The sequence below is a fragment of the Nyctereutes procyonoides genome, unplaced genomic scaffold, assembly GCF_905146905.1.
Source record: "Nyctereutes procyonoides isolate TBG_1078 unplaced genomic scaffold, NYPRO_anot_genome, whole genome shotgun sequence".
In the NCBI taxonomy this organism is placed as follows: domain Eukaryota; kingdom Metazoa; phylum Chordata; class Mammalia; order Carnivora; family Canidae; genus Nyctereutes; species Nyctereutes procyonoides.
Window position 1 is genome coordinate 704,725 of NW_026575040.1, and position 20,804 is coordinate 725,528.

The window sequence follows — 20,804 nt, forward strand, 5'->3', positions numbered from 1 at the left end:
ACCTCAGCAAGTCACCATATGGAGTTCACGCAGTATTTTTACATCTGTTGTCTCAGTCGAACCTCCTAGCAACCTGGGATGCACTAAAGTCACACTGTACACCCTCACAACCCAGCTCACGTGCTCTATTCGTTCCTCCTAGTTCTCTGCCACGATGTCTCGGCTTTAGCTGTTTTCTGCATCTGCCTCTCAACTATAAACATTCCAACCCTTCCTATCGTTCAAGGCCCACAGTAAGTTTTAGTTGTTCTAGGAAACAGCCAGTGCAGCCAAGAGTGGTCTCTCCTTCTTTTTAACTCCATCAGTGATGACGTAGCAACAGTACCGGGGTTTATGAAGCAGGTAGTATGTGCCAGGCAGCGTCTAAGTGCTTTGCATGCTGTCCTGTGTCCTCTGCACCACTCTCGCTTCGACCACGTGTCTCGGTGTAGGTGTCTTACTTCCTCTACTAGCTGCCGAGGTCCTTGAGGACACAAATGATGTCTGAGTCATTTCTGCTTTCTCCCAAGCTTAGCACAGGGCCTGGCACAGAGCAAGTGCTACATAAATATTTGTTTAATGCATGAGTGAATAATTCAGGCAGGCAGAGTAAAGTTTACCTTTGCTTGAACAAATGGTTTTCAAGCACCCTTAAACACTTGAGAAGCACTCATTTATATCCACATAGTTAATGAACTAAATTATAAATCATTCTTATCTTTTTATGACACAGTTTCCAGGGACTTTGGCTAGAACCCGTTTTGTCAGTGTAGTTTACAGGTATGAACATAAGGGCCACAGATACATATAACAACAAACTCCTTTTTGTGTAAATATATTCTAGAATTCAGAACAGTCTTCTCCAACCAATCAGAATTAGCTAGGTTTTATTCTGTGCCGCCATAAGGACTGTAAACTCATTCAATGTGGCCCCCCTGCTTCCTGGCCCTCTCCCTATAGTGCCTAGTACAGTTATGGAATCAGGAAATGACTGCTAAGTGAAAGGCCTGTGTTGGCTGCAATTTATAATCACTCATTACTGTTCTGATCCTATTAGTTCAGCTAAGGAGCCGGCACTTAAGGGGGCCTCCGTGAGTCTCAGCCAATTAGGGTTGCTGAGAGGCTGCCCTGAGGTTTGAAAACTGTCCTTTCCTCTTTACGGCTTAAAGGACCGAGAATGGAAAAGGGGTAGCAGTAAAGCCAAAGAAATGAGCATTTCTGAAAGTCCTGTTGCAGATGCTTGAATTTTTTAAATGATTAAGAACTGCAACTTGTGAAAAGTTCTTGGACTCACACCCACATTAGGAGTGATCCTAATGGAAAACCAATCCTTTCGCCAGAAGATTGCAATGTCAATTTTTACTTGAAAGCAAGTTCAAAACCAAGCCTGGTACAAAAAAATCATCAGTCTTTTCTCCCCCACCTTGAAGCAAAGACTAATAATATGGCCTCTGCCACCCAAAGTGTCTTTCAGAATACCTGGGTGAAAATTAGAAGATTAAGGGCACAATAGGAGAGGAGCAAGGCAGCCCCGCTGTAATCCCCGCCACAAAGGCCGGGCCACCAGCAGCCGAGCGGTGTTTACCCAGCGGCCTGGGCAATCCGGCTTAGTGACCCCAGGATTTTCCAGCTCCCCAGGAGCCACGTCTGCGGTGCCTCCGGCTCCTCTGGCTCCTTATTCCGGCTGCGCACACGAGAGCCGTGACCACGAGCCTTCCACACCTCCCTGGCTCTGGCTGCCGGGCCTGATGGCCGAGCGGGCGTCACGTGGTTGCTCCCCCTGACCACAGCCACCTCCCTCACCCCCAGACACAGCTGTGACCTCAGAGCTGTGTGCAAAGTGCGTCCACGGGTCGTCATAGTCGATGGCAGAGAAATAGCATTTCCGTGGAGAGCTGGGAAGTAGCATGAAACGGTCTCGTAAATATTAGAGGCGAACTCGTCTCAAGGGGAGAACTGTCCTGTGTCCCTGTGGCTTGGTGGCGTTCAGGAAATGCTGGGACGAAGGACGAGGAAGAGCGGCGATGAGGGATCCTTCCTTTACCTCATTCACAAAAGCAGCCACACTGATCCTGCTAAGAATTTCCAGGTAAACCAAGCCAGGAAACCACCTGGACTTTTTTCCTAGAATAATCTGCTTTTGTAGCAAGGCCTACTAAGAGAAATTTGTTGAATAACTAAAGTCGGAGAAGGAAATCATAGTGGGAAAATGGATTGAGAATTCTTAAAAGCCGGGGCACCTGGGTGGCTCGGTGGTGGCCCTGGAATCCCACCCCGCATCGGGCTCCCTGCCCAGTGAGGAGTCCGCTTCTCCCTCTCTCTATCCCTAATGCCGCCACCCCCCCCGCCCCGACTACTCATTCTCTCTCTCTCAAATAAATAAATAAAATCTTAAAAAAAAGAAGAATTCTTGGTGCGCCTGGGTGTTGTTACAGTTAAGTTTCTGCCTGCCGCTTGGATCATGGTCCCAGAGTCCTGGGATGGAGCCTGCTTCTCTCCCTCTCCCTCTGCCTGCCATTTCCCCTGCTTGTGCTCTCTCTCTGTGTCAAATAAATAGAAAAAAATCTCAAAAAAAAAAAAGAATTCTTAAAAACCACCAAGAGTTAATCACTGATTTATTTAAAATCCAGTTGTATATGTCTATAAAAACAATACATATATATATACAAAGACTTTGGTCTCCTTGGATAGCCCTTAGGCGTATTTCCTCTATGGAAAACTGCTCATCCCTAATTTGGAGAGGATATCATCTATCACTCACAGATTTCAAGTCAGAAACCTGGGAGCCATTTAAAGTTCCTCCCTCCCTTTTACCTCCCACGTCACCAAGCTCTATGCCGCCTCTCTTATGCTTATTCTTTCTCCTCTTCACGTGTTTGCTCCTATTTCCGCTGCCCCCACGGGCCCTCAACATTCCCCACGTGGCTCCAAGCGTCTCTCTATGATTCCTTCTACCTCTGGGGTCATGCCATTACAGTCCTCTGTACCATACATCTGATCTGTAATCATAAATCTTCAACAACTTCAGTGGCTTTCTGCAGCTCCAGCGTAGCACCTCAAGTCCTAGGAGCTACCATCATGGGGTTGGTGTACTGCTGCGCCTTCTGCCACTCCCTGTAGTCACCCCGCCGCACGGCCACATCAGACTGAATGAGATGTCCCTTGTACAGTCCAGAGTACCCTGTGCACCCATGTCTCTTGCTCTGGGCTGCTTCCAGACCAGATCCTGAAATAAGGCTCTGGGCGCAAGTACTTTATTTGTGAGGAAGCCAAGGACAGAAGGGGGAGGGAGAAAGCCGATCAAGGATGGGTTAGTGCCTAGGTTGGCACCGGCGCGCCCTGACCCACCGTGCAGAACACCCCTCGGGGCTCACCGAGGCGGGGGAGTGGGGACAAAATCCACCCATGTGTTGCTGGAGGGTCACTCCCGGAGCTGTTAACTCTCCTGCACTTGTAGCCAACAGCTACTTGTCCAGAGAGTATCCTCAGGCAGAGAAATATAGGAATCTGTTGGCAGGTGACCTCCGGGGGCCAGAGGCACCCAGAACGTCTGCTCTCTCACACAGTGCGCATATTACGGCCCCTTCTGTCGCATCCACTTGTCTTCCTGGGTCCCTTACGATTTAGTCCATTGCCTCCTTTCTTGACCTCCTTGGGAGAACATCCTCTTCTGCTGCAGCTGCTAGTTTACGGGTCTGCCCTGAGGCCAGGCTCTGGGCTCCCGGAGGCGGTATCTTGGGTCCTTGTCCTGGTGTCTGGCCCAGGCAGGTGCTCCGTCAACGTCCACCGGAAGACAACATGGCTGAGTGTGTTACAGAGAAGGGGATCCTGTTTTCCATATACATAACTGAGAAAATCTCCAAAGAAATGAGAAGTATGCTCCTACGATTTGAATCATGCAAGGTCAAGCGTGTAGGTGAGAGCACTGAGGCAGGAATCCTGGAGGCTGGTTCCAGTTTGGCTCCGTTGCTTTCCCTATAAGAGGGAGTGCTGGGAATGAGCTCCAAGCTGCTTTCAAGCCCCAGATTTCAAGCGACTAAATCTGCGCAGGTGAAAGCGGGAGCCCACCAACTCACCAACCACATATGGAAACGCTTAGGTGTGGGGCACTCATCTGGATTTAAGGGAAGAACACAGGTAACAAAGACCTGAGACGCTGGCAGGTTTACGATGCTGCGTGATGAAAAGAAGCGCCGTGGGAAGGGGTCTCCTGAGTGAGGGAACCTCCCAGGGAGCAAGGCGGCTACTGGCCGGAGCTAGCCAGGGCACGGCTGACCCCACGTCGGCAGGTGCCAGGCCCGGAGTGCGGCCCCGTGACTGCTGCCAGCCTCCGGTGACGCAGGGCCACCTCAGCGTATTTAGGTTACAGACCCACAGACAGCCACGTCCTGGGTTATCATCTAATCCTGGAAGGCAGCTCCGTCTGCACTGCTAGGAGGGAACGCTGAATATAGGCCGTGCTTAGCTTCCCGGACATTCAGGTAGTCTCAATCTTTCTAGAAATGTGACTGGGGTAGAGGTGGGGTGCAGCGTCCTCTGTGTAACAGACTAAAAAATACTGAGGAGGTTCATTTTAGAAAGCAAATTCTTTTAGAATATTCTGAACGTAGTCACTGGCATTCTGTGTACATAGAATATGGATGGATATTTCTTGAAGCAGGTAGACTTTAGAAGTTTCAAAAATTTGATTTTTGAACTAAAATAAGTTTTAATTTTCTTTTTTTTTTTTTTAGATTTATTTATTTATTTATTCGTGACACACAGAGACAGAGAGAGAGGCAGAGACTCAGGCAGAGGGAGAAGCAGGCTCCATGCAGGGAGCCTGATGTGGGATTTGATCCCGGGTCTCCAGGATCAAGCCCTGGGCCGAAGACAGGTGCTAAACCACTGAGCCACCCAGGGATCCCCCAGTTTTAATTTTCTTCTTGACAACTCCTTTAAAAACCATGTAGTTTTTTTCTCGAACAAATCAATGGCATAAAAATAAAGGCAGAGGGGAAAGGGAACTTTTACAAAATTAAAGAGACTTAAGGGCCCTCGGAAAGCAGACATTGTGGCAAAAGAGAAGGTCGCTGAACTGATCAAACTCCAGGCAGAAAGGATTTTGGCCTTAAAGGAAGAGATTGCTCTCTTGCATAAGAAAGGTGGTCTTATCCTCCCATCCATTCAGCCTCCACAAGAGAAGATGAACCCCATGGGTCTTTAAGTTTGCTTCTTGCTGAAATCCATCCAAGATTAACAACACACAACTTACCGGAAGTTGTTTCCTTGCCACCTGCAGCAATCCTATTGTCTTAAACTTATTTAAAAGTCTAAGACCAGATCCAGTCATACAGTTTTAATAACTTTTCTCCAATTTGATCATCTTAGAATAGACTTTAACACCCAACATCTATTTCCTCTTGAACTTAACCATTTTTTATGGTTTTTGGTTAATGCGAATATTTTAATAGTGATTCATTAGCTAATATTTGTACCGTACTAATATAAGATATCAATAATTGGAGAAATTGAGTGCAAGTACATGCGAATTCTCTGTACTATCTTCTCAATTTCCCTATAAATCTTTGTTTTTTTTCTAATCAATAAGATTTATTTTGAAAATTGACTTAAGTGAATCAGGCTCCAGTGTGAAGACATTTTAAGAATAGTTGAATTAACTTTTGCCTTATTCTTAAAGAGTTCCTTCGATGGGAACAAAGTAAGAATTTTATATCAGAAGGAAATAAAAACACTTATGAACATGTATAATGCCTCCTCAACCTGAAAAGCAGGAAAGGATAATAAATAGCAAAAATCAGATAAAAATACTTCTATTAAAATAGACACCATACTGCAAGTGCATTTAAAATTAGCAATGCATAACATTTATTTCCTTGACTTTTGTCTTCTAACAACCAAATGTCACCTGAAATTTGAACTGAATCCAAGAAACTTATGGTAGAAAGACGCTGAGACCGTGGAGAGCAGTGAACAAGGATTAGGTAGGTACCCCACAGGATTATCGCTTATTACACCAGGTGTGACAATGCGGGGCACTCGTGTTCAACACCTCAGAGGCGCAGGCTGAAGTATCGTGGGTGAAATGAGTATCTGAAAGTTGTTGTAACATGCTCTTGCCATAACCTCCCTCTCCCAAAACAAAAAACCAACAAAACAAAAAACCCAGGGGGTGAGTGGGGGGATGAAATAAGACTGGGAAAATATTGCTAATAGTTGGAGCTATTCGTTCTTGTACTCTCTCCTTCTGTGTATGTTTGAAGAGTATATGAAATATAAATAAACAGGGTTGCAGTAAAAAAAAAGTTATACGTGGGGTGTCTCGGTGGCTCAGTCGGTTAAGCATTTGCCTTCAGCTATTCAGGTCATGATCCCAAGGTCCCAGGATGGAGCCCCCCATCAAGCTCCCTGCCCAGCGGGGAGTCTGCTTCTTCTTCTCCCTCTGCCCCTGCCCCCTGCTCCTGCTCTCCCTCTCTCTCTGCCAAATAAATAAATAAATAGAATCTTTAGAGAAATTATATGTAGTGCTATTTAGATTTAATTATAAGAAAGTTATTTTACTGAACATTCTTAATATGCCTGAGGGCTATGTCATATTCCTATTAGAAACACTATTGCAATTGAGGGGGGGGTTTCCTCTGCCCTCCCCAAGAGAGCTACTGCTTTTGAGGGCAGTTCACAGCATGGGGCGAGGCGTCTAAGGAGCTCACCAGGCCGGCAGCTGTCCCTGGCACGTTGGCTATAATCACACCCATACGGCCCCCAGCCCCCTAGTGGAATGCAAACAGGCTCATTAAGTGACTCACCTCAGAATACCCATCAGCCCCAGCTGACCAGTGGGCTGCTTATAACGGGGCACAGGACCCAAACCAAATCCCATCCGTTCCCATCCCATCCCCCCTCACTTCCCCCTAACTACACCCCCCTCCGCCCCCACCTCACGGCTGACAGTCTCTCCTTTGCTGTCCTGCCCGCTGCTCCCTTGCAGTGTTTTCAATAAACTTCTGTGTCCTCTGTCCTGCCTTGGGTGAGTTCTTTCACTACCCATGCCACTGGCCTCTACCTGATTCGGTCATCCTACACATAGGCCAAATGTAACTCGAGGGAGCTGGTTTTTTGGATGGTTCCCTTTCCTTATTCATGAAGGCATCTTGGAGAAAGAGACAAAAGGGGAAAATACACAACCCTAGGAGGCTGTCCGTAAAAGCATGTGAACCCAGTCATGGACACCAGGAGAGGCCGTGCTGTATTGTGCTGAGGGTCTGGCTTGGTCTGGTACAGGCTTTGTTACTGACTCACTGACTCATGGAGAATCACTGGATTCCTTTGAATTTCCATGGAAGTGGGACTGGATGACCCCTAAGATCTCTTCCAGTAATGAAGTGTAGTTAAGTGTAGGATACCAACAAGAAAAACAGGCTCTAACCGGAGCATGTAGTCAGGAAAAAACAAGAAACAGAAGGCTGGTCTCAATATGGGAGACCAATAAGGACAAAGGTGACCTAAAGAAGAAAAGAAGCCAACATGACCACTTGTATTCCTATGAAATGATCCCAAGATGCGCAAAATTTAAGGGAAGTTCCCAAAGTTGAGTCCACACTGATATTAAGTAGAAGCCTTACCTTCTGGTGACAGCAAAGCACAGTGTGCACATTCCATGCAAGAGTTCTGCAGCGTGCTGCAAAAATGTGGCCATCTTGGGATTCTCGTCCACTGGTCCTTGTACCGAGAGGAAGCAGCCATGAAGCTTGTTGATCAGACCTATGTTCACCACATAGCTAGATAAAGGGGGAAACGTGTGTTATCAGTCTGCATAGACTGGCAATATCTTCACCTTCAAAGGTAAGTTTTAAAAACACAGGCTTAGACCCCGCTACCAAGCAAGCAACACAGGTTTGGGTAAAGCATCTCAAGTAATACTTTCCTTAGATTTAGTCCTGAATAATCAACTATTTCTGTTAAGTGATTCTCTTGCCTCTTTTGGTTATTCTGATGCTATTTTTCAAGGAAGATGAGCAAAAATGATTATCTGATCATTTTTAGTGGTCTAAAGCGTCTGTCCAACAGTTGAACTGATTTATAGTTACCTCAACACTCTTGAAAAGCAATACTTTTTAAAGTACCAGAGAGCCCAATTTGCTAGAATGTGGGGGTTCAGAAAATAAGATGACGCTCTTGTAACAACCTAAATTTCTTTTTTTTATTTTTATTTTTTTTTTAAATTTCTTTTTTTTAAACAACCTTTTACCATTTCTAGTGCCAAATATAGATTCTCTATTTTTCAAAATCCTATCACCTTAAGAGTGTAACAGTGAGAATCTAATTGTTTTCTGTTATGCAAAGTACCAGTGTTGCTAGTTGACAATAACATTTAAGAAGTCACTTTCATCTTTTCAGCCCATTAAACAGCTTTCCAGAGCTGTTTATTAAACTGGACCAAAAATAATAGCTCTTTTATTAGCCTGCAAAACAGCTATTATTGAAAATAGTATTTTAAGACTATAAATGACCTTGTAGATAAATCAGCCTTAGCTTAGAGATTGTATACGGACTCAGTGCTGCTGTATTTACATGTATGAAAAGGTAAGACTTCGAATACAGCAATTCTGAACATCAACATGTTAACTTTTAGCAATAAATGCAAAGGAATTGATGCTTCTGCTCACAAGTGAACTATGATCCTCATCACTATTCATTTGCCAGTACACCTTTTTGTAAAAGTAAGGAAAATCTGAGGAATAATTCATGTTTGGAGCTTTTTCCAAGTTTACTACTTAGAAGATGCAATATAATGCCCCCCTTTTTCTCCTCTTATATTAGGAAATGTATTTACCTGGGCTACTGAATATCTCCTACAGATTTAAAATTGGGAATTATGAAATGGTTACCACCAGACCTTTATCTTATAATGAAGGAAACCGACACACTGACATATGCACTCAAGGTATTTCCTTTTGTTTTTTTTTTTTTATTTGATTTTTTTCTCTATATGACTGATAGTAAACTGAATTTCATTCAACTATTTTAGGCATTTTCTATATCATGGAAAAACTGTATTATTGAGAGGTTTTAACATAACCCCCCCCAAAAAAAATTACTAGGATAACAGACTCCCATGCATTTACCATCCATCTCTGACCACAATCAACCATGGCCAATCCTACCCATCCACACTATCTTGCATAATGGATAAGCAAATCTAAGCCATTATGTCATTTCATTAATAAATGTTTGTATCTCTAAGAAATAAGAATTTAAAAAAACTACAATACCATTACAACTGAAAATAACAGTAATTCCTTAGTACCGTCAAGTAACTAGTACTCAAATTTCCAAAAGTATCATAAATGCATTAACATTTTAAATAGTTGTTTAAAAATTAGGATTCAAATAAGAACCACACCTTATAATTGGTTACCATATCAAACTCTCTTCTTAATCTCTATGTTACCCCTCCAGCTCTCTTTTCTTCCTTTGCAAATTTATTTGTTGATAAAACCTGGTGGTTTATTTTAGTTCCCACAATCTAAATTTTGCTGATTATATCCCTGTGTTGTCATTTACCGTATTTTTTGAACTATGTATTTCCTGTAAAATGATCTAGATTCTAGAGGTCCGATTGCATACATGAACATCATTTTTTTTAAATGGGTGAATAATTTTCTGCCAGTGGAATATTTTTAGAGTTTCTGGTAGTTTTCAGCATCCATCACTATAAACCATGTTGGGATGAACATTTTATATACAAATCCTTGCCAGATTTCAAGTTACTTTCTAGATGTAGGATTACAGAGCCAAGGAGTATGCAGATTTTTAGAGTTCTTGATATGTACAGCCCCATTACATAAAAAAAAAAAAACCCTTGCATCAATTTTTAGTCCTACCTATAGGGTATGAGAAAACCATATTCACTATGTAGGGGTTGGTATTACTATTCCCATTTGATAGACGAGGAAGCTGAGGCTCAGGGAGAGTGAATCAGGAGAGATGTAATATCCTGATGTCTTCTGACTACTGATAAGAGTGTCCATATACAAGATGAAAAGCTTTAATGTGGACTTGGAATGTATATCCTGGGAAACATGATTCTGTGAATTCTCCAGGAAATGGGCCTCTCCATTTGTTTTACCATTTGAAATTTAAAATGGGTCCCTCTGTAGCTTTTGCTACTAGGATTTATAAGCTGAAAGATGAAGCTGAAACCCCAACTGAAATGTGGTGCAAAGGGGTTCTATTTCTGACCTAGGTTGAGTAAACTCATGAAATTTCATGGTTTCAACTATCCTCAATATGTTAATAACTCCTAATTTCCTATCTCTGTGATTACTTCTTTTCTGAACTTCTTTCTAGAAAGTCTAGGTTCTGGATATTTTGTCTTGGGGGTTCCAAGACACTTCCACATAGGTATGTTCAAACAAAAACTCATTATCTCTTCTCCTGAGATCTCTCAACATTGTCTAATTGAATGTCACCAATTCATCCCATAAATGATTCAAGAGATGTGTGGATAACTATTTGTAATTATGCATTAATCCATTCAATCATTTCTAAATATGACACTGATACTAACCTCAAAGACCTCTTAAGGTAGAAACTGACACCTAACAATTTCTATAAGAGATATGTTCAAAGTATTATTACAGTTTAGCAGGAAGGCCTAATTTTGGCTCAATGAATCAGGTTATTTCAAATCTAAATGCCATTACCAGTATTCTGGAGGTTGAGAGACAGAGTTTGGGTCATATATTTTTGAGGGGTGGAAATCTAGCTGCTGTAGTGTGTTCCAGAGGCAGTGAGCTTCTGGACTAAACAATATGAATGGTTCATCATTTTGATAGAGCAGCTCTTGATTTTGATAGATAGAGTAGATCACCAGTTTTGCAGTGTTTTTCTGGGAGTATTCCCAGAGATCTAGTCTAGAATCCACTCTTTCAGTCTTTGCAACAATTTTTTTTTAAAGATTCTATTTATCTATGAGAGAGAGAGAGAGAGAGGCAGAGGCAGAAGCAGGCTCCAGGCAGGGAACCCGATGTGGGACTTGATCCCAGGACTCCCAGATCACACCCTGGGCCAAAGGCAGGTGCTCAACTGCTGAGTCACCCAGGTGTCCTGCAACAATTTTTAAAAAATTGTTCCATGTAAATACTTTCTGCCTGGGACGCCTGGGTGGCTCAGTGGTTGAGCTTCTGCCTTCAGCTCAGGGTGTGATCCTGGGGACCCGGGAATGAGTCCCACATCGGGCTACCTGCATGGAGCCTGCTTCTCCCTCTGCCTGTCTCTCTCTCTCTCTGTCTCTCATGAATAAATAAATAAAATCTTAAAAAAAAATCCTTTCTGCTTAAAATAGTTCTGTTGGTTTGTCTCCTACAAATGAATTCTGATTATAACAAAGGCCAATAAACAATGTTCAACATCACTAGTGATAAACACAATGTAAATGAAGATGACACAAAATACCACTTCACACATATCAGACTGGTAATTAAGAAGTGTGCTAACATAAAACAGTGATAAGGATATAGGGAAATGGAACTCCCAACCATTGCTCATGAGAAATGAAATTTGTATAGTTACTTTGTAAAAACGATTTGGCATTACTTTGTAATGTTAAACATGCATTTATCATAGCATTCATAAATTCCTATTGTAAGCATGTAAACTCAAGAAGCTCTCAGGTGCAAAAAAAAAAAAAAAGATTTCTATAAGGCTGTTCCTACATCATTGCTTGAAATGGTGAAAAAGTAGAAATTATTGCCCTAAGGTGGAAAATGGATAAGCATTGCTGCTTATCGGGGTGCGGGTGTCCCGGCGTTTCACTGCATCTGTATCTTTGGTGTAAATCCCCAGCAGTGCCATTCCTGGGTCGTAGGGCAGATCTATTTTTAACTCTTTGAGGAACCTCCACACAGTTTTCCAGAGTGGCTGCACCAGTTCACATTCCCACCAACAGTGCAGGAGGGTTCCCCTTTCTCCACATCCTCTCCAACATTTGTGGTTTCCTGCCTTGTTAATTTCCCCCATTCTCACTGGTGTGAGGTGGGATCTCATTGTGGTCTTGATTTATAGTTCCCTGATGGCAAGGGATGCAGAGCATTTTCTCATGTGCTTGTTGGCCATGTCTCTGTGAGATTTCTGTTCATGTCTTTTGCCCATTTCATGATTGGATTGTTTGTTTCTTTGCTGTTGAGTTTAAGAAGTTCTTTATAGATCTTGGAAACCAGCCCTTTATCTGATACATCATTTGCAAATACCTTCTCCCATTCTGTAGGTTGTCTTGTAGTTTTGTTGACTGTATCCTTTGCTGTGCAAAAGCTTCTTATCTTGATGAAGTCCCAATAATTCATTTTTGCTTTTGTTTCTTTTGCCTTCGTGGATGTATCTGCAAGAAGTTACTGTGGCCAAGTTCAAAAAGGGTGTTGCCTGTGTTCTCCTCTAGGATTTTGATGGAATCTTGTCTCACATTTAGATCTTTCATCCATTTTGAGTTTATCTTTGTGTGTGGTGCAAGAAAGTGGTCTAGTATATATACAATGGAATATTCCTCAGCCGTTAGAAATGACAAATACCCACCATTTGCTTCAACGTGGATGGAACTGGAGGGTATTATGCTGAGTGAAATAAGTCAATCAGAGAAAGACAAACATTATATGGTCTCATTCATTTGGGGAATATAAATAATAGTGAAAGGGAATAGAAGGGAAGGGAGAAGAAATGGGTAGGAAATATCAGAAAGGGAGACAGAACATAAAGACTCCTAACTCTGGGAAACGAACTAGGGGTGGTGGAAGGGGAGGAGGGCGGGGGGGGGTGGGGGTGAATGGGTGACGGGCACTGAGGGGGGCACTTGACGGGATGAGCACTGGGTGTTATTCTGTATGTTGGTAAATTGAACACCAATAAAAAATAAGTTTATTATTAAAAAAATAATAAAATTAAATTTAAAAAATGGAATATTGGGCCATAGTTCTCGTCTTGTAGTTCCTTTTTCTGGCTTTGGTATCTGGGTGGTGCTGGCCTTGTAAAACCAGTTTGGCAGTGTTCCCTTTCCTTCAATTTGTTTTGGAATAGTCTGAGAAGGATTGGTGTTAATTCTTTAAGTATTTGGTGGAATTCACCAGTGAAACTATCTTGCCCTAAGCTCTTCTCTGTTGTGAGGTTTTTGATTATTGATTCAATCTCCTTACTTGCTATTAGTCTGTTCAGATTTTTTCTCTCTCTTTTTAAAAAGATTTTATTTATTTGTGAGAGAGAGAGAGAGAGAAAAAACAAATGAGCACTGGCAGAGAGAGGACAAGCAGGCTCCCCACTGAGTAGGGAGTCTGATGTGGGGCTCAATTCCAGGATCCTGAGGTCATGACCCGAGCGGAAAGCAAAAGCTTAATTGACTGAACCAACCAGGCGCCCTCAGATTTTCTATTTTTTTATGATATATGGTCTTGGTAGTTGTAGTTGTATATTTCTAGGATTTTGCCAGTTCTAGGTTGTTCAATTTGTTGGCATATAATGGTTCATAACAGTCTCTTATGATCCTTAGTATTTCTGTGGCATTAGACATAACGTCTCCTCTTTTATGTATAATTTTATTTATTTGCATCCATTCATTTATTTCTGCTTTAATCTTTATTACTTCACTTCTACTACAACTAAAGTTCTTCATTTGAGATCATTGTTGTTTCTTGATATATGTATTTACCAATATAAAACTCCATTTTAGAACTGCTTTTTCTGTCTTATAAGGTTTGGCATGTTGTGCTTCCATTTTCATTTGTCTTAAAAATATTGAAAATTGTCTTTGATTCATTGATTGTTCAGGACTGTGCTGTTTAATTTCTAAGTTTATGTAAAATTTTCAGCTTTTCTCCCATTATCATTTTCTAGTTTCATAACACTGTGGTAGGAAAAGATATTTGATGAAGTTTCTATATTCTTATATTTGTTGAGACTTGTTTTGTGGCCTAATATATGATCCATCCAAGAAAATGTTCCATATGCACTTGAGAAGAATATATATTCTGCTCCTGTTGGATAGAACGTTCTCTATATATTAGGTCCTCTGGCCTACTGTGTTGTTTAAATCGGCTGTTTCCTTATTGATTCTCTGTCTGGAAGATCTGTCTACTGTTGGGAGCGGAGTATTAAAGTCAATAACTATTACCATGTTATTGTTTATTTCTTTTAGGATTTGTTTTATATATTTAGGTGCTCCAGAGTTGGGTACATAAATATTTATCACTGTTGTATCTTCTTAGTAGACTGATCCCTTTATCATTATACAATGACCTTGTTTCTTTTGACCATTTTTAGCTTAAAATCTATTTTGTCTGATAAAAATATAGCTACCCCTACTTTCTTTTAGTTACCATTTCCTTGAATTATCTCTTCCCATCCTTTTACTCTATGTCCTTAACGCTAAAATGAGTCTCCCGAAGGAAGTATATCATTGGATCTTGTTCTTTTATCCATTCAGCCATTCGATGTGCTTTGATTATGGAATTTAATCCAATTATACTTAAAGCAATTATTAATAATGACTTACTATTGCTGTTTTGTGTTTTCTGATTGTTTTGTACTTTATTTTTTGCTTCTTTTTTTCTTGCTCTCTTCCTTTGTGATTTGATGACTCTTTGTGGTGGTGTGATTTGTGGTTACCAAGAAGCTTAAATAAAATATATTTATTATATTCTATTTTAAGAAGGTAAGTTTGGCAGCATATAGAAACTTTATCCTTTTACTTCTTCCCTGCTCACATTTTAGGTTATTGATGTTGCAATTTATATTTTATAGTGTGTATCCAATAACAAATTACTGTAGTTATGGTTACTTTTGATACATTCTATTTTAATCTTTAAAACCTTTAAATTAGGGTTATAAGTGAATTGTGCACCACCATTACAGTATCAGACACTGAGACTTTGACTATATGTTTGCTATTACCAGTGACTATTACACATCCATCTGTTTTTGTTATTATCTTCCTTTTCAGTGTGAAGAATGCCCTTAAACATTTCTTGTACGGCAGGTCTAGTGGTGGAGAGCTTCTTCAGTTCTGTTTGGGAAAGTCTTTATTTCTCCTTTATTTCTGAAGGAGAGCATTACCAGGTACATACAGCATTCTTGGCTGACAGTTTTTCTTTCCATAGTTTGAAAGGCCGTGCCTTGATGTTGGATGGGGCTGCAGGCTGCACTTCAGCTAGGTTGCTGGCTGTGCTCTGCTGGTGGGCACGGCTGCCAGCTGGATTCTCTGGTTGAGAGGGGCTCCCAGCTATATCTCATAGTTGGGTGGGGCTATAGGCTATGCTTTGAGGCTTCCCAGGATCACTGTTCAGGCTTCCAGGTTATGTGTGGGGCCACAAGCTATGATCAACAGCTGAGTAGAGATGCTGGTTTGGCTACAGGCCGGACCTGCAGAGCTGCAGGATGGGCTTCATGGGTACTTGGGTTCTTTGGCTGGTCGAGACTGGAGGTAATGCCGAGCAGCTGGGCAGGGATGTGAATTGCTTCCCTGCCCTGGTGCAGCTACAGAACAGGCTCTACAGCCAGTACAGCCTGGTGACTGAGTAACCAATTCAGGCAGATCTGCCAACCACGCTCCTTGCCCAGATGGGACTATTGGTTTAGCTCTGTGATGGGGCAGAAATGCCATTTGGGATTTCCGCTCAGGAATCAGTCCAGTAGGGTTTAGAACTGACTGCTGTCAGTCCCACTGGCCTTTCTCTCTTTCTATTTGATTCTTAGTGGGTAAGCCCTGCAGATTCCCCAGTGATCCTCAGAGGGCAAAACCCACGTAGGCCTCCTATGATGTCCCACAACCCCAGGTGAGCTGATATGCACTTTGGGCTCTTTTTGCACTGGAGAAACTATAGGCTCAGTGGGACCCTCTCAGGTTAGCACTGTGCCAGCCTGGGGTGGGGTGATGTGGTCAAGAGTGTTAGCTCTTCCTTTTTTACCCTTCTAAGCAGTTCTTCTTGGTCTTGAGTTCTAGGGAGGGTACTTCAGCCTCACCCACCCTCAATTTCTGGTATTTTCTTGATGGTGTCTCATCTATGGATAGTTGTTAGTTGGTCTTCTTGTGAGGGAACTGAAGTTGGCAGGAATCTATGTTGCCATCTGGTCACTGACACAAACAGTGCCATAGTACAGAACTAAGATCTTGTAAACAGAGACATACCACAAGGAATTAACACTTCTCCAAACAAGCAGAGGCATCATCTGCAGCACTGTGCTTCCACTTCATAGTACAGGATGGTTGGTAATGTTTTAGTGCGTTCCATTCACATCTCAGCAAAGCTCCGGACACATAAGTACAAGATCAAGGGGCTACAACACTGAACTCCTTTGAGGACTCTTTTTTTTGGTTTTCATATGGCTGCCCTTTGGCTGCCTCTTCACACAACTGTCCCTCTGTACATTTGCCTTGTGTTCTTGATATGAAGAGCTTTTACAATTAAAAAGAGCCAACATCACAGTTCAAAAATGGGCAAAGTATATAAACAGGCAACTCACAAAATAACAGAAATTGCCAGTAAACATTACAAAATGTTCAATGTTACTACTAAGATAAAAATGAAGCATTTTCACCTCTCAATTTGGCTAAAACTCAAAAGAATGATGATAGATGATATTGTGTAGACTGAGGGAACAAGGATATGCTCATAGGTAATCTTTGTGTAGGTTAATTTGGCAATGTAGACAAAAACTCTTAATGCATATTCTTTGACCCCGAAATTCTACTTCTCCGCATTTATTTTAAGAAAACATCAGTTGCAGGGAGAGTTGAGTGTACAAAGATGTTCTTCCCAGTACTATCTATAGTAAAAAACTAGGATAAATTTACATGAGTAATAAAAGGTCATGTGGAGCAAATCATTGCTACATAATGAAATACTTGGAAAGCCAGCAAAAAGTAATTTGCAAATTTCTGGTGATTTAGAAAAATAAATAAAAACATGATAAAATAATATGTACAAGTATTACAGTATTTTTTTATAAAAAAACTGAATGTATATGCACCAAAACCAACCCAGTGATTATATTTTGGGTGGCAGGATTCAAGGTAATTTGTGTGTGTTTACAAAAATATCCATTGTTCTGTGTTTTCCAAATTCTTTTTCTCATTGAGAGAAACTTTCTAATTAAGAAAGAGAAGTTAATTGAAAAGGAGAAATGAGAGAGAAACAGCCAAGCCACCTGCTACTGCAAGAGAGCCTTAACACTTAGAAACACAGCAGTAAGCTGTGCGCACTGGCAGTATCGAAGCCAATGAGGTTTATCTGAGGTGCGATTATTGCTAATAGAAACACAGCAGTAGAGTAAAGGTGATAAACCTGAGATGCAGAGGGCGGGCAGAATCAATACGTAGTAAAGAGTGACCTGAATACTGGTTTGGAAAGGGTGTCTCCGTGAGGAGTCTGACGATGTTCAGTCGGCTGGCTTGAGTAACTGAATGGGACATGAGCGTCACTGAGAAGGAATGGAGGACACAGGCAAAGGAGCTCCTCTGGGTGGAAAGATTATGTGCTCAGTTGTGAACTTGCGACACCTGCTGTGCCTAAGCTCTCCCCTGGCATGTGGCTTTGTTGGCCAGCAAAGTGCTAAAGTACAGTTCTGTAACTTCTTGAATAGATGCCTTACTTTTGATAACTTTCGATTCCAGAAGACTGGTATCAGTGACTTGGACTCATCTATTTGCCTTTTGTATGTACAGTTTGTTTCTCCTGTTTTATGAGAGACATATACATTTCTAATTGGATATGATGAAAAGAATTGTGCTTCAGCAAAAGACTCCAAAGAGCCAAAGCAACTGTGTAAAAGAAGAACAAAGACGGAGGCATCACCTCCCGATTTCAAACTATAAGACAAAGCTACAGTAACCAAAACAGTATGGTACCAGCATAAAGACAGACACACAGACCAATGGAACAGAATTGAGAACCAAGAAATAAACCCATGGGTCTATAGTCCACAAATATTTGACAGGAGAGCTAAGAATACTCAATAGGGAAAGGATAATCTCTTCAATACATGGTGCTGGGAAAACTGGAAAAGTACCTGCAGAAGAATGAAATTGGATCCCTCTTATACCACTCATAAAAATGAACTTGACATGGATTAAAGACCTAAATGTAAGACCTGAAACCATTAAACTCCTAGAAGGAAACACAGGGAACAAACTCCTTAACAGTGGGCTTGGAAAATTTTTTTTGCATATTATACTAAGAGCATAAGCAAGACAAGCAAAAATAAACAAGCAGGACTACATCACTTAAAAGCTTCTGCACAGCAAAAGAAACAATCAAAATGAAAAGGCAACCTATTGAATGGGAGAAAATATTTGCAAAATATATGTCAGATACGGGGTTTAATATCCAAAATACATAAGGAACTCCTACAACTCAATAGTAAAAACACAAATCATTTGTGTGGAGAAGAAGAACATACATATGGCCAACAGGTATAGGAAAAGATGCTAAACATCACTGATCATCAGGGAAATGCAAATCAAAGCCACAATAAAATACCATGTTGTCCTTCTAGAAATGGCTATTATCAAAAATATGAGATAATTTTGGCAAGGATATCAAGAAAAGTGAATCCTTGTACACTTTTGGTGGGAATGTACACTTACATGGCCACTGTGGAAAACAGTATGGAGGTTCCTCAAAAAACTGAGACTAGAACTACTACATGATCCATCCATTCCACTTCTATATATATATCTGAGGGAAATGAATCACCATTTCAAAGAGATATCTGCACTCTCATGTCCACTGCAGCATTATTGAGAACAGCCAACACATGGACACAACTCTTAAGTGTCTATCACTTAAGACACGTAAGATGAATGGATAAAGAAAATGTGTTGTGTGTGTGTGTGTGTGTGTGTGTGTGTAATGGAATATAATCCAAAAAAGAAGGAAATCCTGCCATTTGCAACAACCCTGATGGATCTTGAAGACGAGTTAAATAAAATAAGTCAGATGGTAAAGACATATACCGTATGAGGTCTCTTACATGTAGAATCTAAAAAAGTTGAACTTCTAGAAATAAAGAATAGAATGGTGGTTACTAAGACCTGGGGGCTAGAGGAAATGAGATGTTGGTTAAAGGGTATAAGGGTAGAAACTTCCATTTGTAAGATGAATAAGTCCTGGGGATGCAACGTACAGCATTGTGACTATAGTTAACAAACAATAATATATCATTTACTTGAAAGTTGTTAAGAAAGTAGTAGAGAGAGAGAGAGAGAGAGAGAGAGAGAGAGAGAGAGAGAACGAACACAAGAACACAAGGGGGAGCAGCAGGGAGAGGGAGGAAGTTTCCTGCAGGGTGGGAGCCCGACTCAGGCTCAATTCCAGGACCCTGGGATCATGATCTGAGCCAAAGGCAGATGCTAAACTGACTGAGCCACCCAGGCGCCCCTTGAGAGTAGCTTTCAAATGTTTCACCACACATGCGCAAAAGGTAATGATGTGAGGTGATGGAAGAGTTAACTAATTGTAGTAATTATTTTGCAGTATATATAGGCGTCACATCACTACACCTTAAACTTCTACAATGTTATATGTCAACAATATCTCAAGAAAGCTGGAAAAAATAGAATTGCAATCTGCTTCCATCCTACAAACAATATTGCTTTCAGAGAACTGTGCTAAACACTGGAACTGCCAATATTTTCATTTTATAGAAAAATGTTCTGGTGTTTGACAGCCAAACAATATTTGGCTATTCTGTTAAAGATCTCTTCATTTTTGTACCCCAGGACCTTGTATGGTATCTGGCACAAAGTGCTACAGGTGACCGACCATAGTACGAACTGATAAATATCACTGTGAATCCCTTAGATCTAGACACTGGGCAAACCATGTAAAATAATGAGAATAAGTGCTGGTATTACCATCTTTGTTAGAAATCCCCTTGCCTCTTTTATGTCAGATGAGGAGAAGGAAGGGACATATGTCAAGGCGGTATTTACTGCTCCAGCTCTACTTCTGGAACACAGGGCACAGAACGGCACCAAAGGCTGTGCTGGAACTCTCTCTGGCCAGTGGGGACTCTACAGATATAGACTGACAAAAAATTCCCAGGTTATGGCAGGAAGCAGAGTGAGATTTCTTGTCAGCTAATATCTGAGAAGGTGAGAAAGCAGGAAATAATCAGACGTGTTCCATTTGCCTTATTGGGCAGATGTAGAATACAGCTTGTGGTTCTACCATAGGCATCACGAAGCCAACTAACAATGCATCACATATAAGAAAACAACCTTTACCAACAGTGGCTCAAATCTGAGAGAGGGGCAGAGTTTTTTTCTAAAGGACTTTGATTGTCAATCATCCTTTTTAAGTTACGGGAGATTCGGTTTGGCAAATTACATAAACTGTTATTTTTTTCCTTTCTTAAGGATCTGGTAACTATAATAATATATTATAATATATTGTAATACACATATAATAACATATGTGAAAATGCATGCACTTTCTAGTGGAAAGCCCATTAGAATTACACTGAAGCATTTGGCTGGTCCACAACGGCATATAGCTGTGCTGTCTGGTGGGAATCCAGGGCTGTTGCATCACGGGGCAGCCCAAGGGAGAAGGGTGGAACAGAATGGCATGTGTCAGCAGAGAGGGCTAGGTTCTACAGTGACCTACGGTGAGGGGGAAATTGAATGGGATCAAGCAACCGAGAGAAAGGCCAGGGAGGGCAAGAGTCAAGTGCTGTAAGATAAATGGCTGTGAACCTAAAGGGCTTGGTACTCTCTAGCAATAAATATGCTTGGGGAAAGAGGGCAGGCAGAGGGAAGGGAGAAATGAACAAAATAATCAAGA

The 20,804-nt window shown here is 41.4% G+C and overlaps 1 protein-coding gene and 1 pseudogene across 7 annotated transcripts in view; one reads left to right on the forward strand and one right to left on the reverse strand.

Moving 5' to 3' along the window:
* SCAPER (S-phase cyclin A associated protein in the ER) overlaps positions 1 to 20,804 on the reverse strand; it is a 433,964-nt gene that overhangs the window by 51,301 nt on the left and 361,859 nt on the right. For all 7 annotated transcript variants that reach the window (XM_055319784.1, XM_055319782.1, XM_055319779.1 and 4 more), the window contains one exon: positions 7,602 to 7,757. In XM_055319784.1, the coding sequence (XP_055175759.1) occupies positions 7,602 to 7,757 (156 nt within the window). The remainder of the gene's footprint in view (positions 1 to 7,601; positions 7,758 to 20,804) is intronic.
* Positions 17,210 to 17,278, forward strand: LOC129506522 (U4 spliceosomal RNA; annotated as a pseudogene).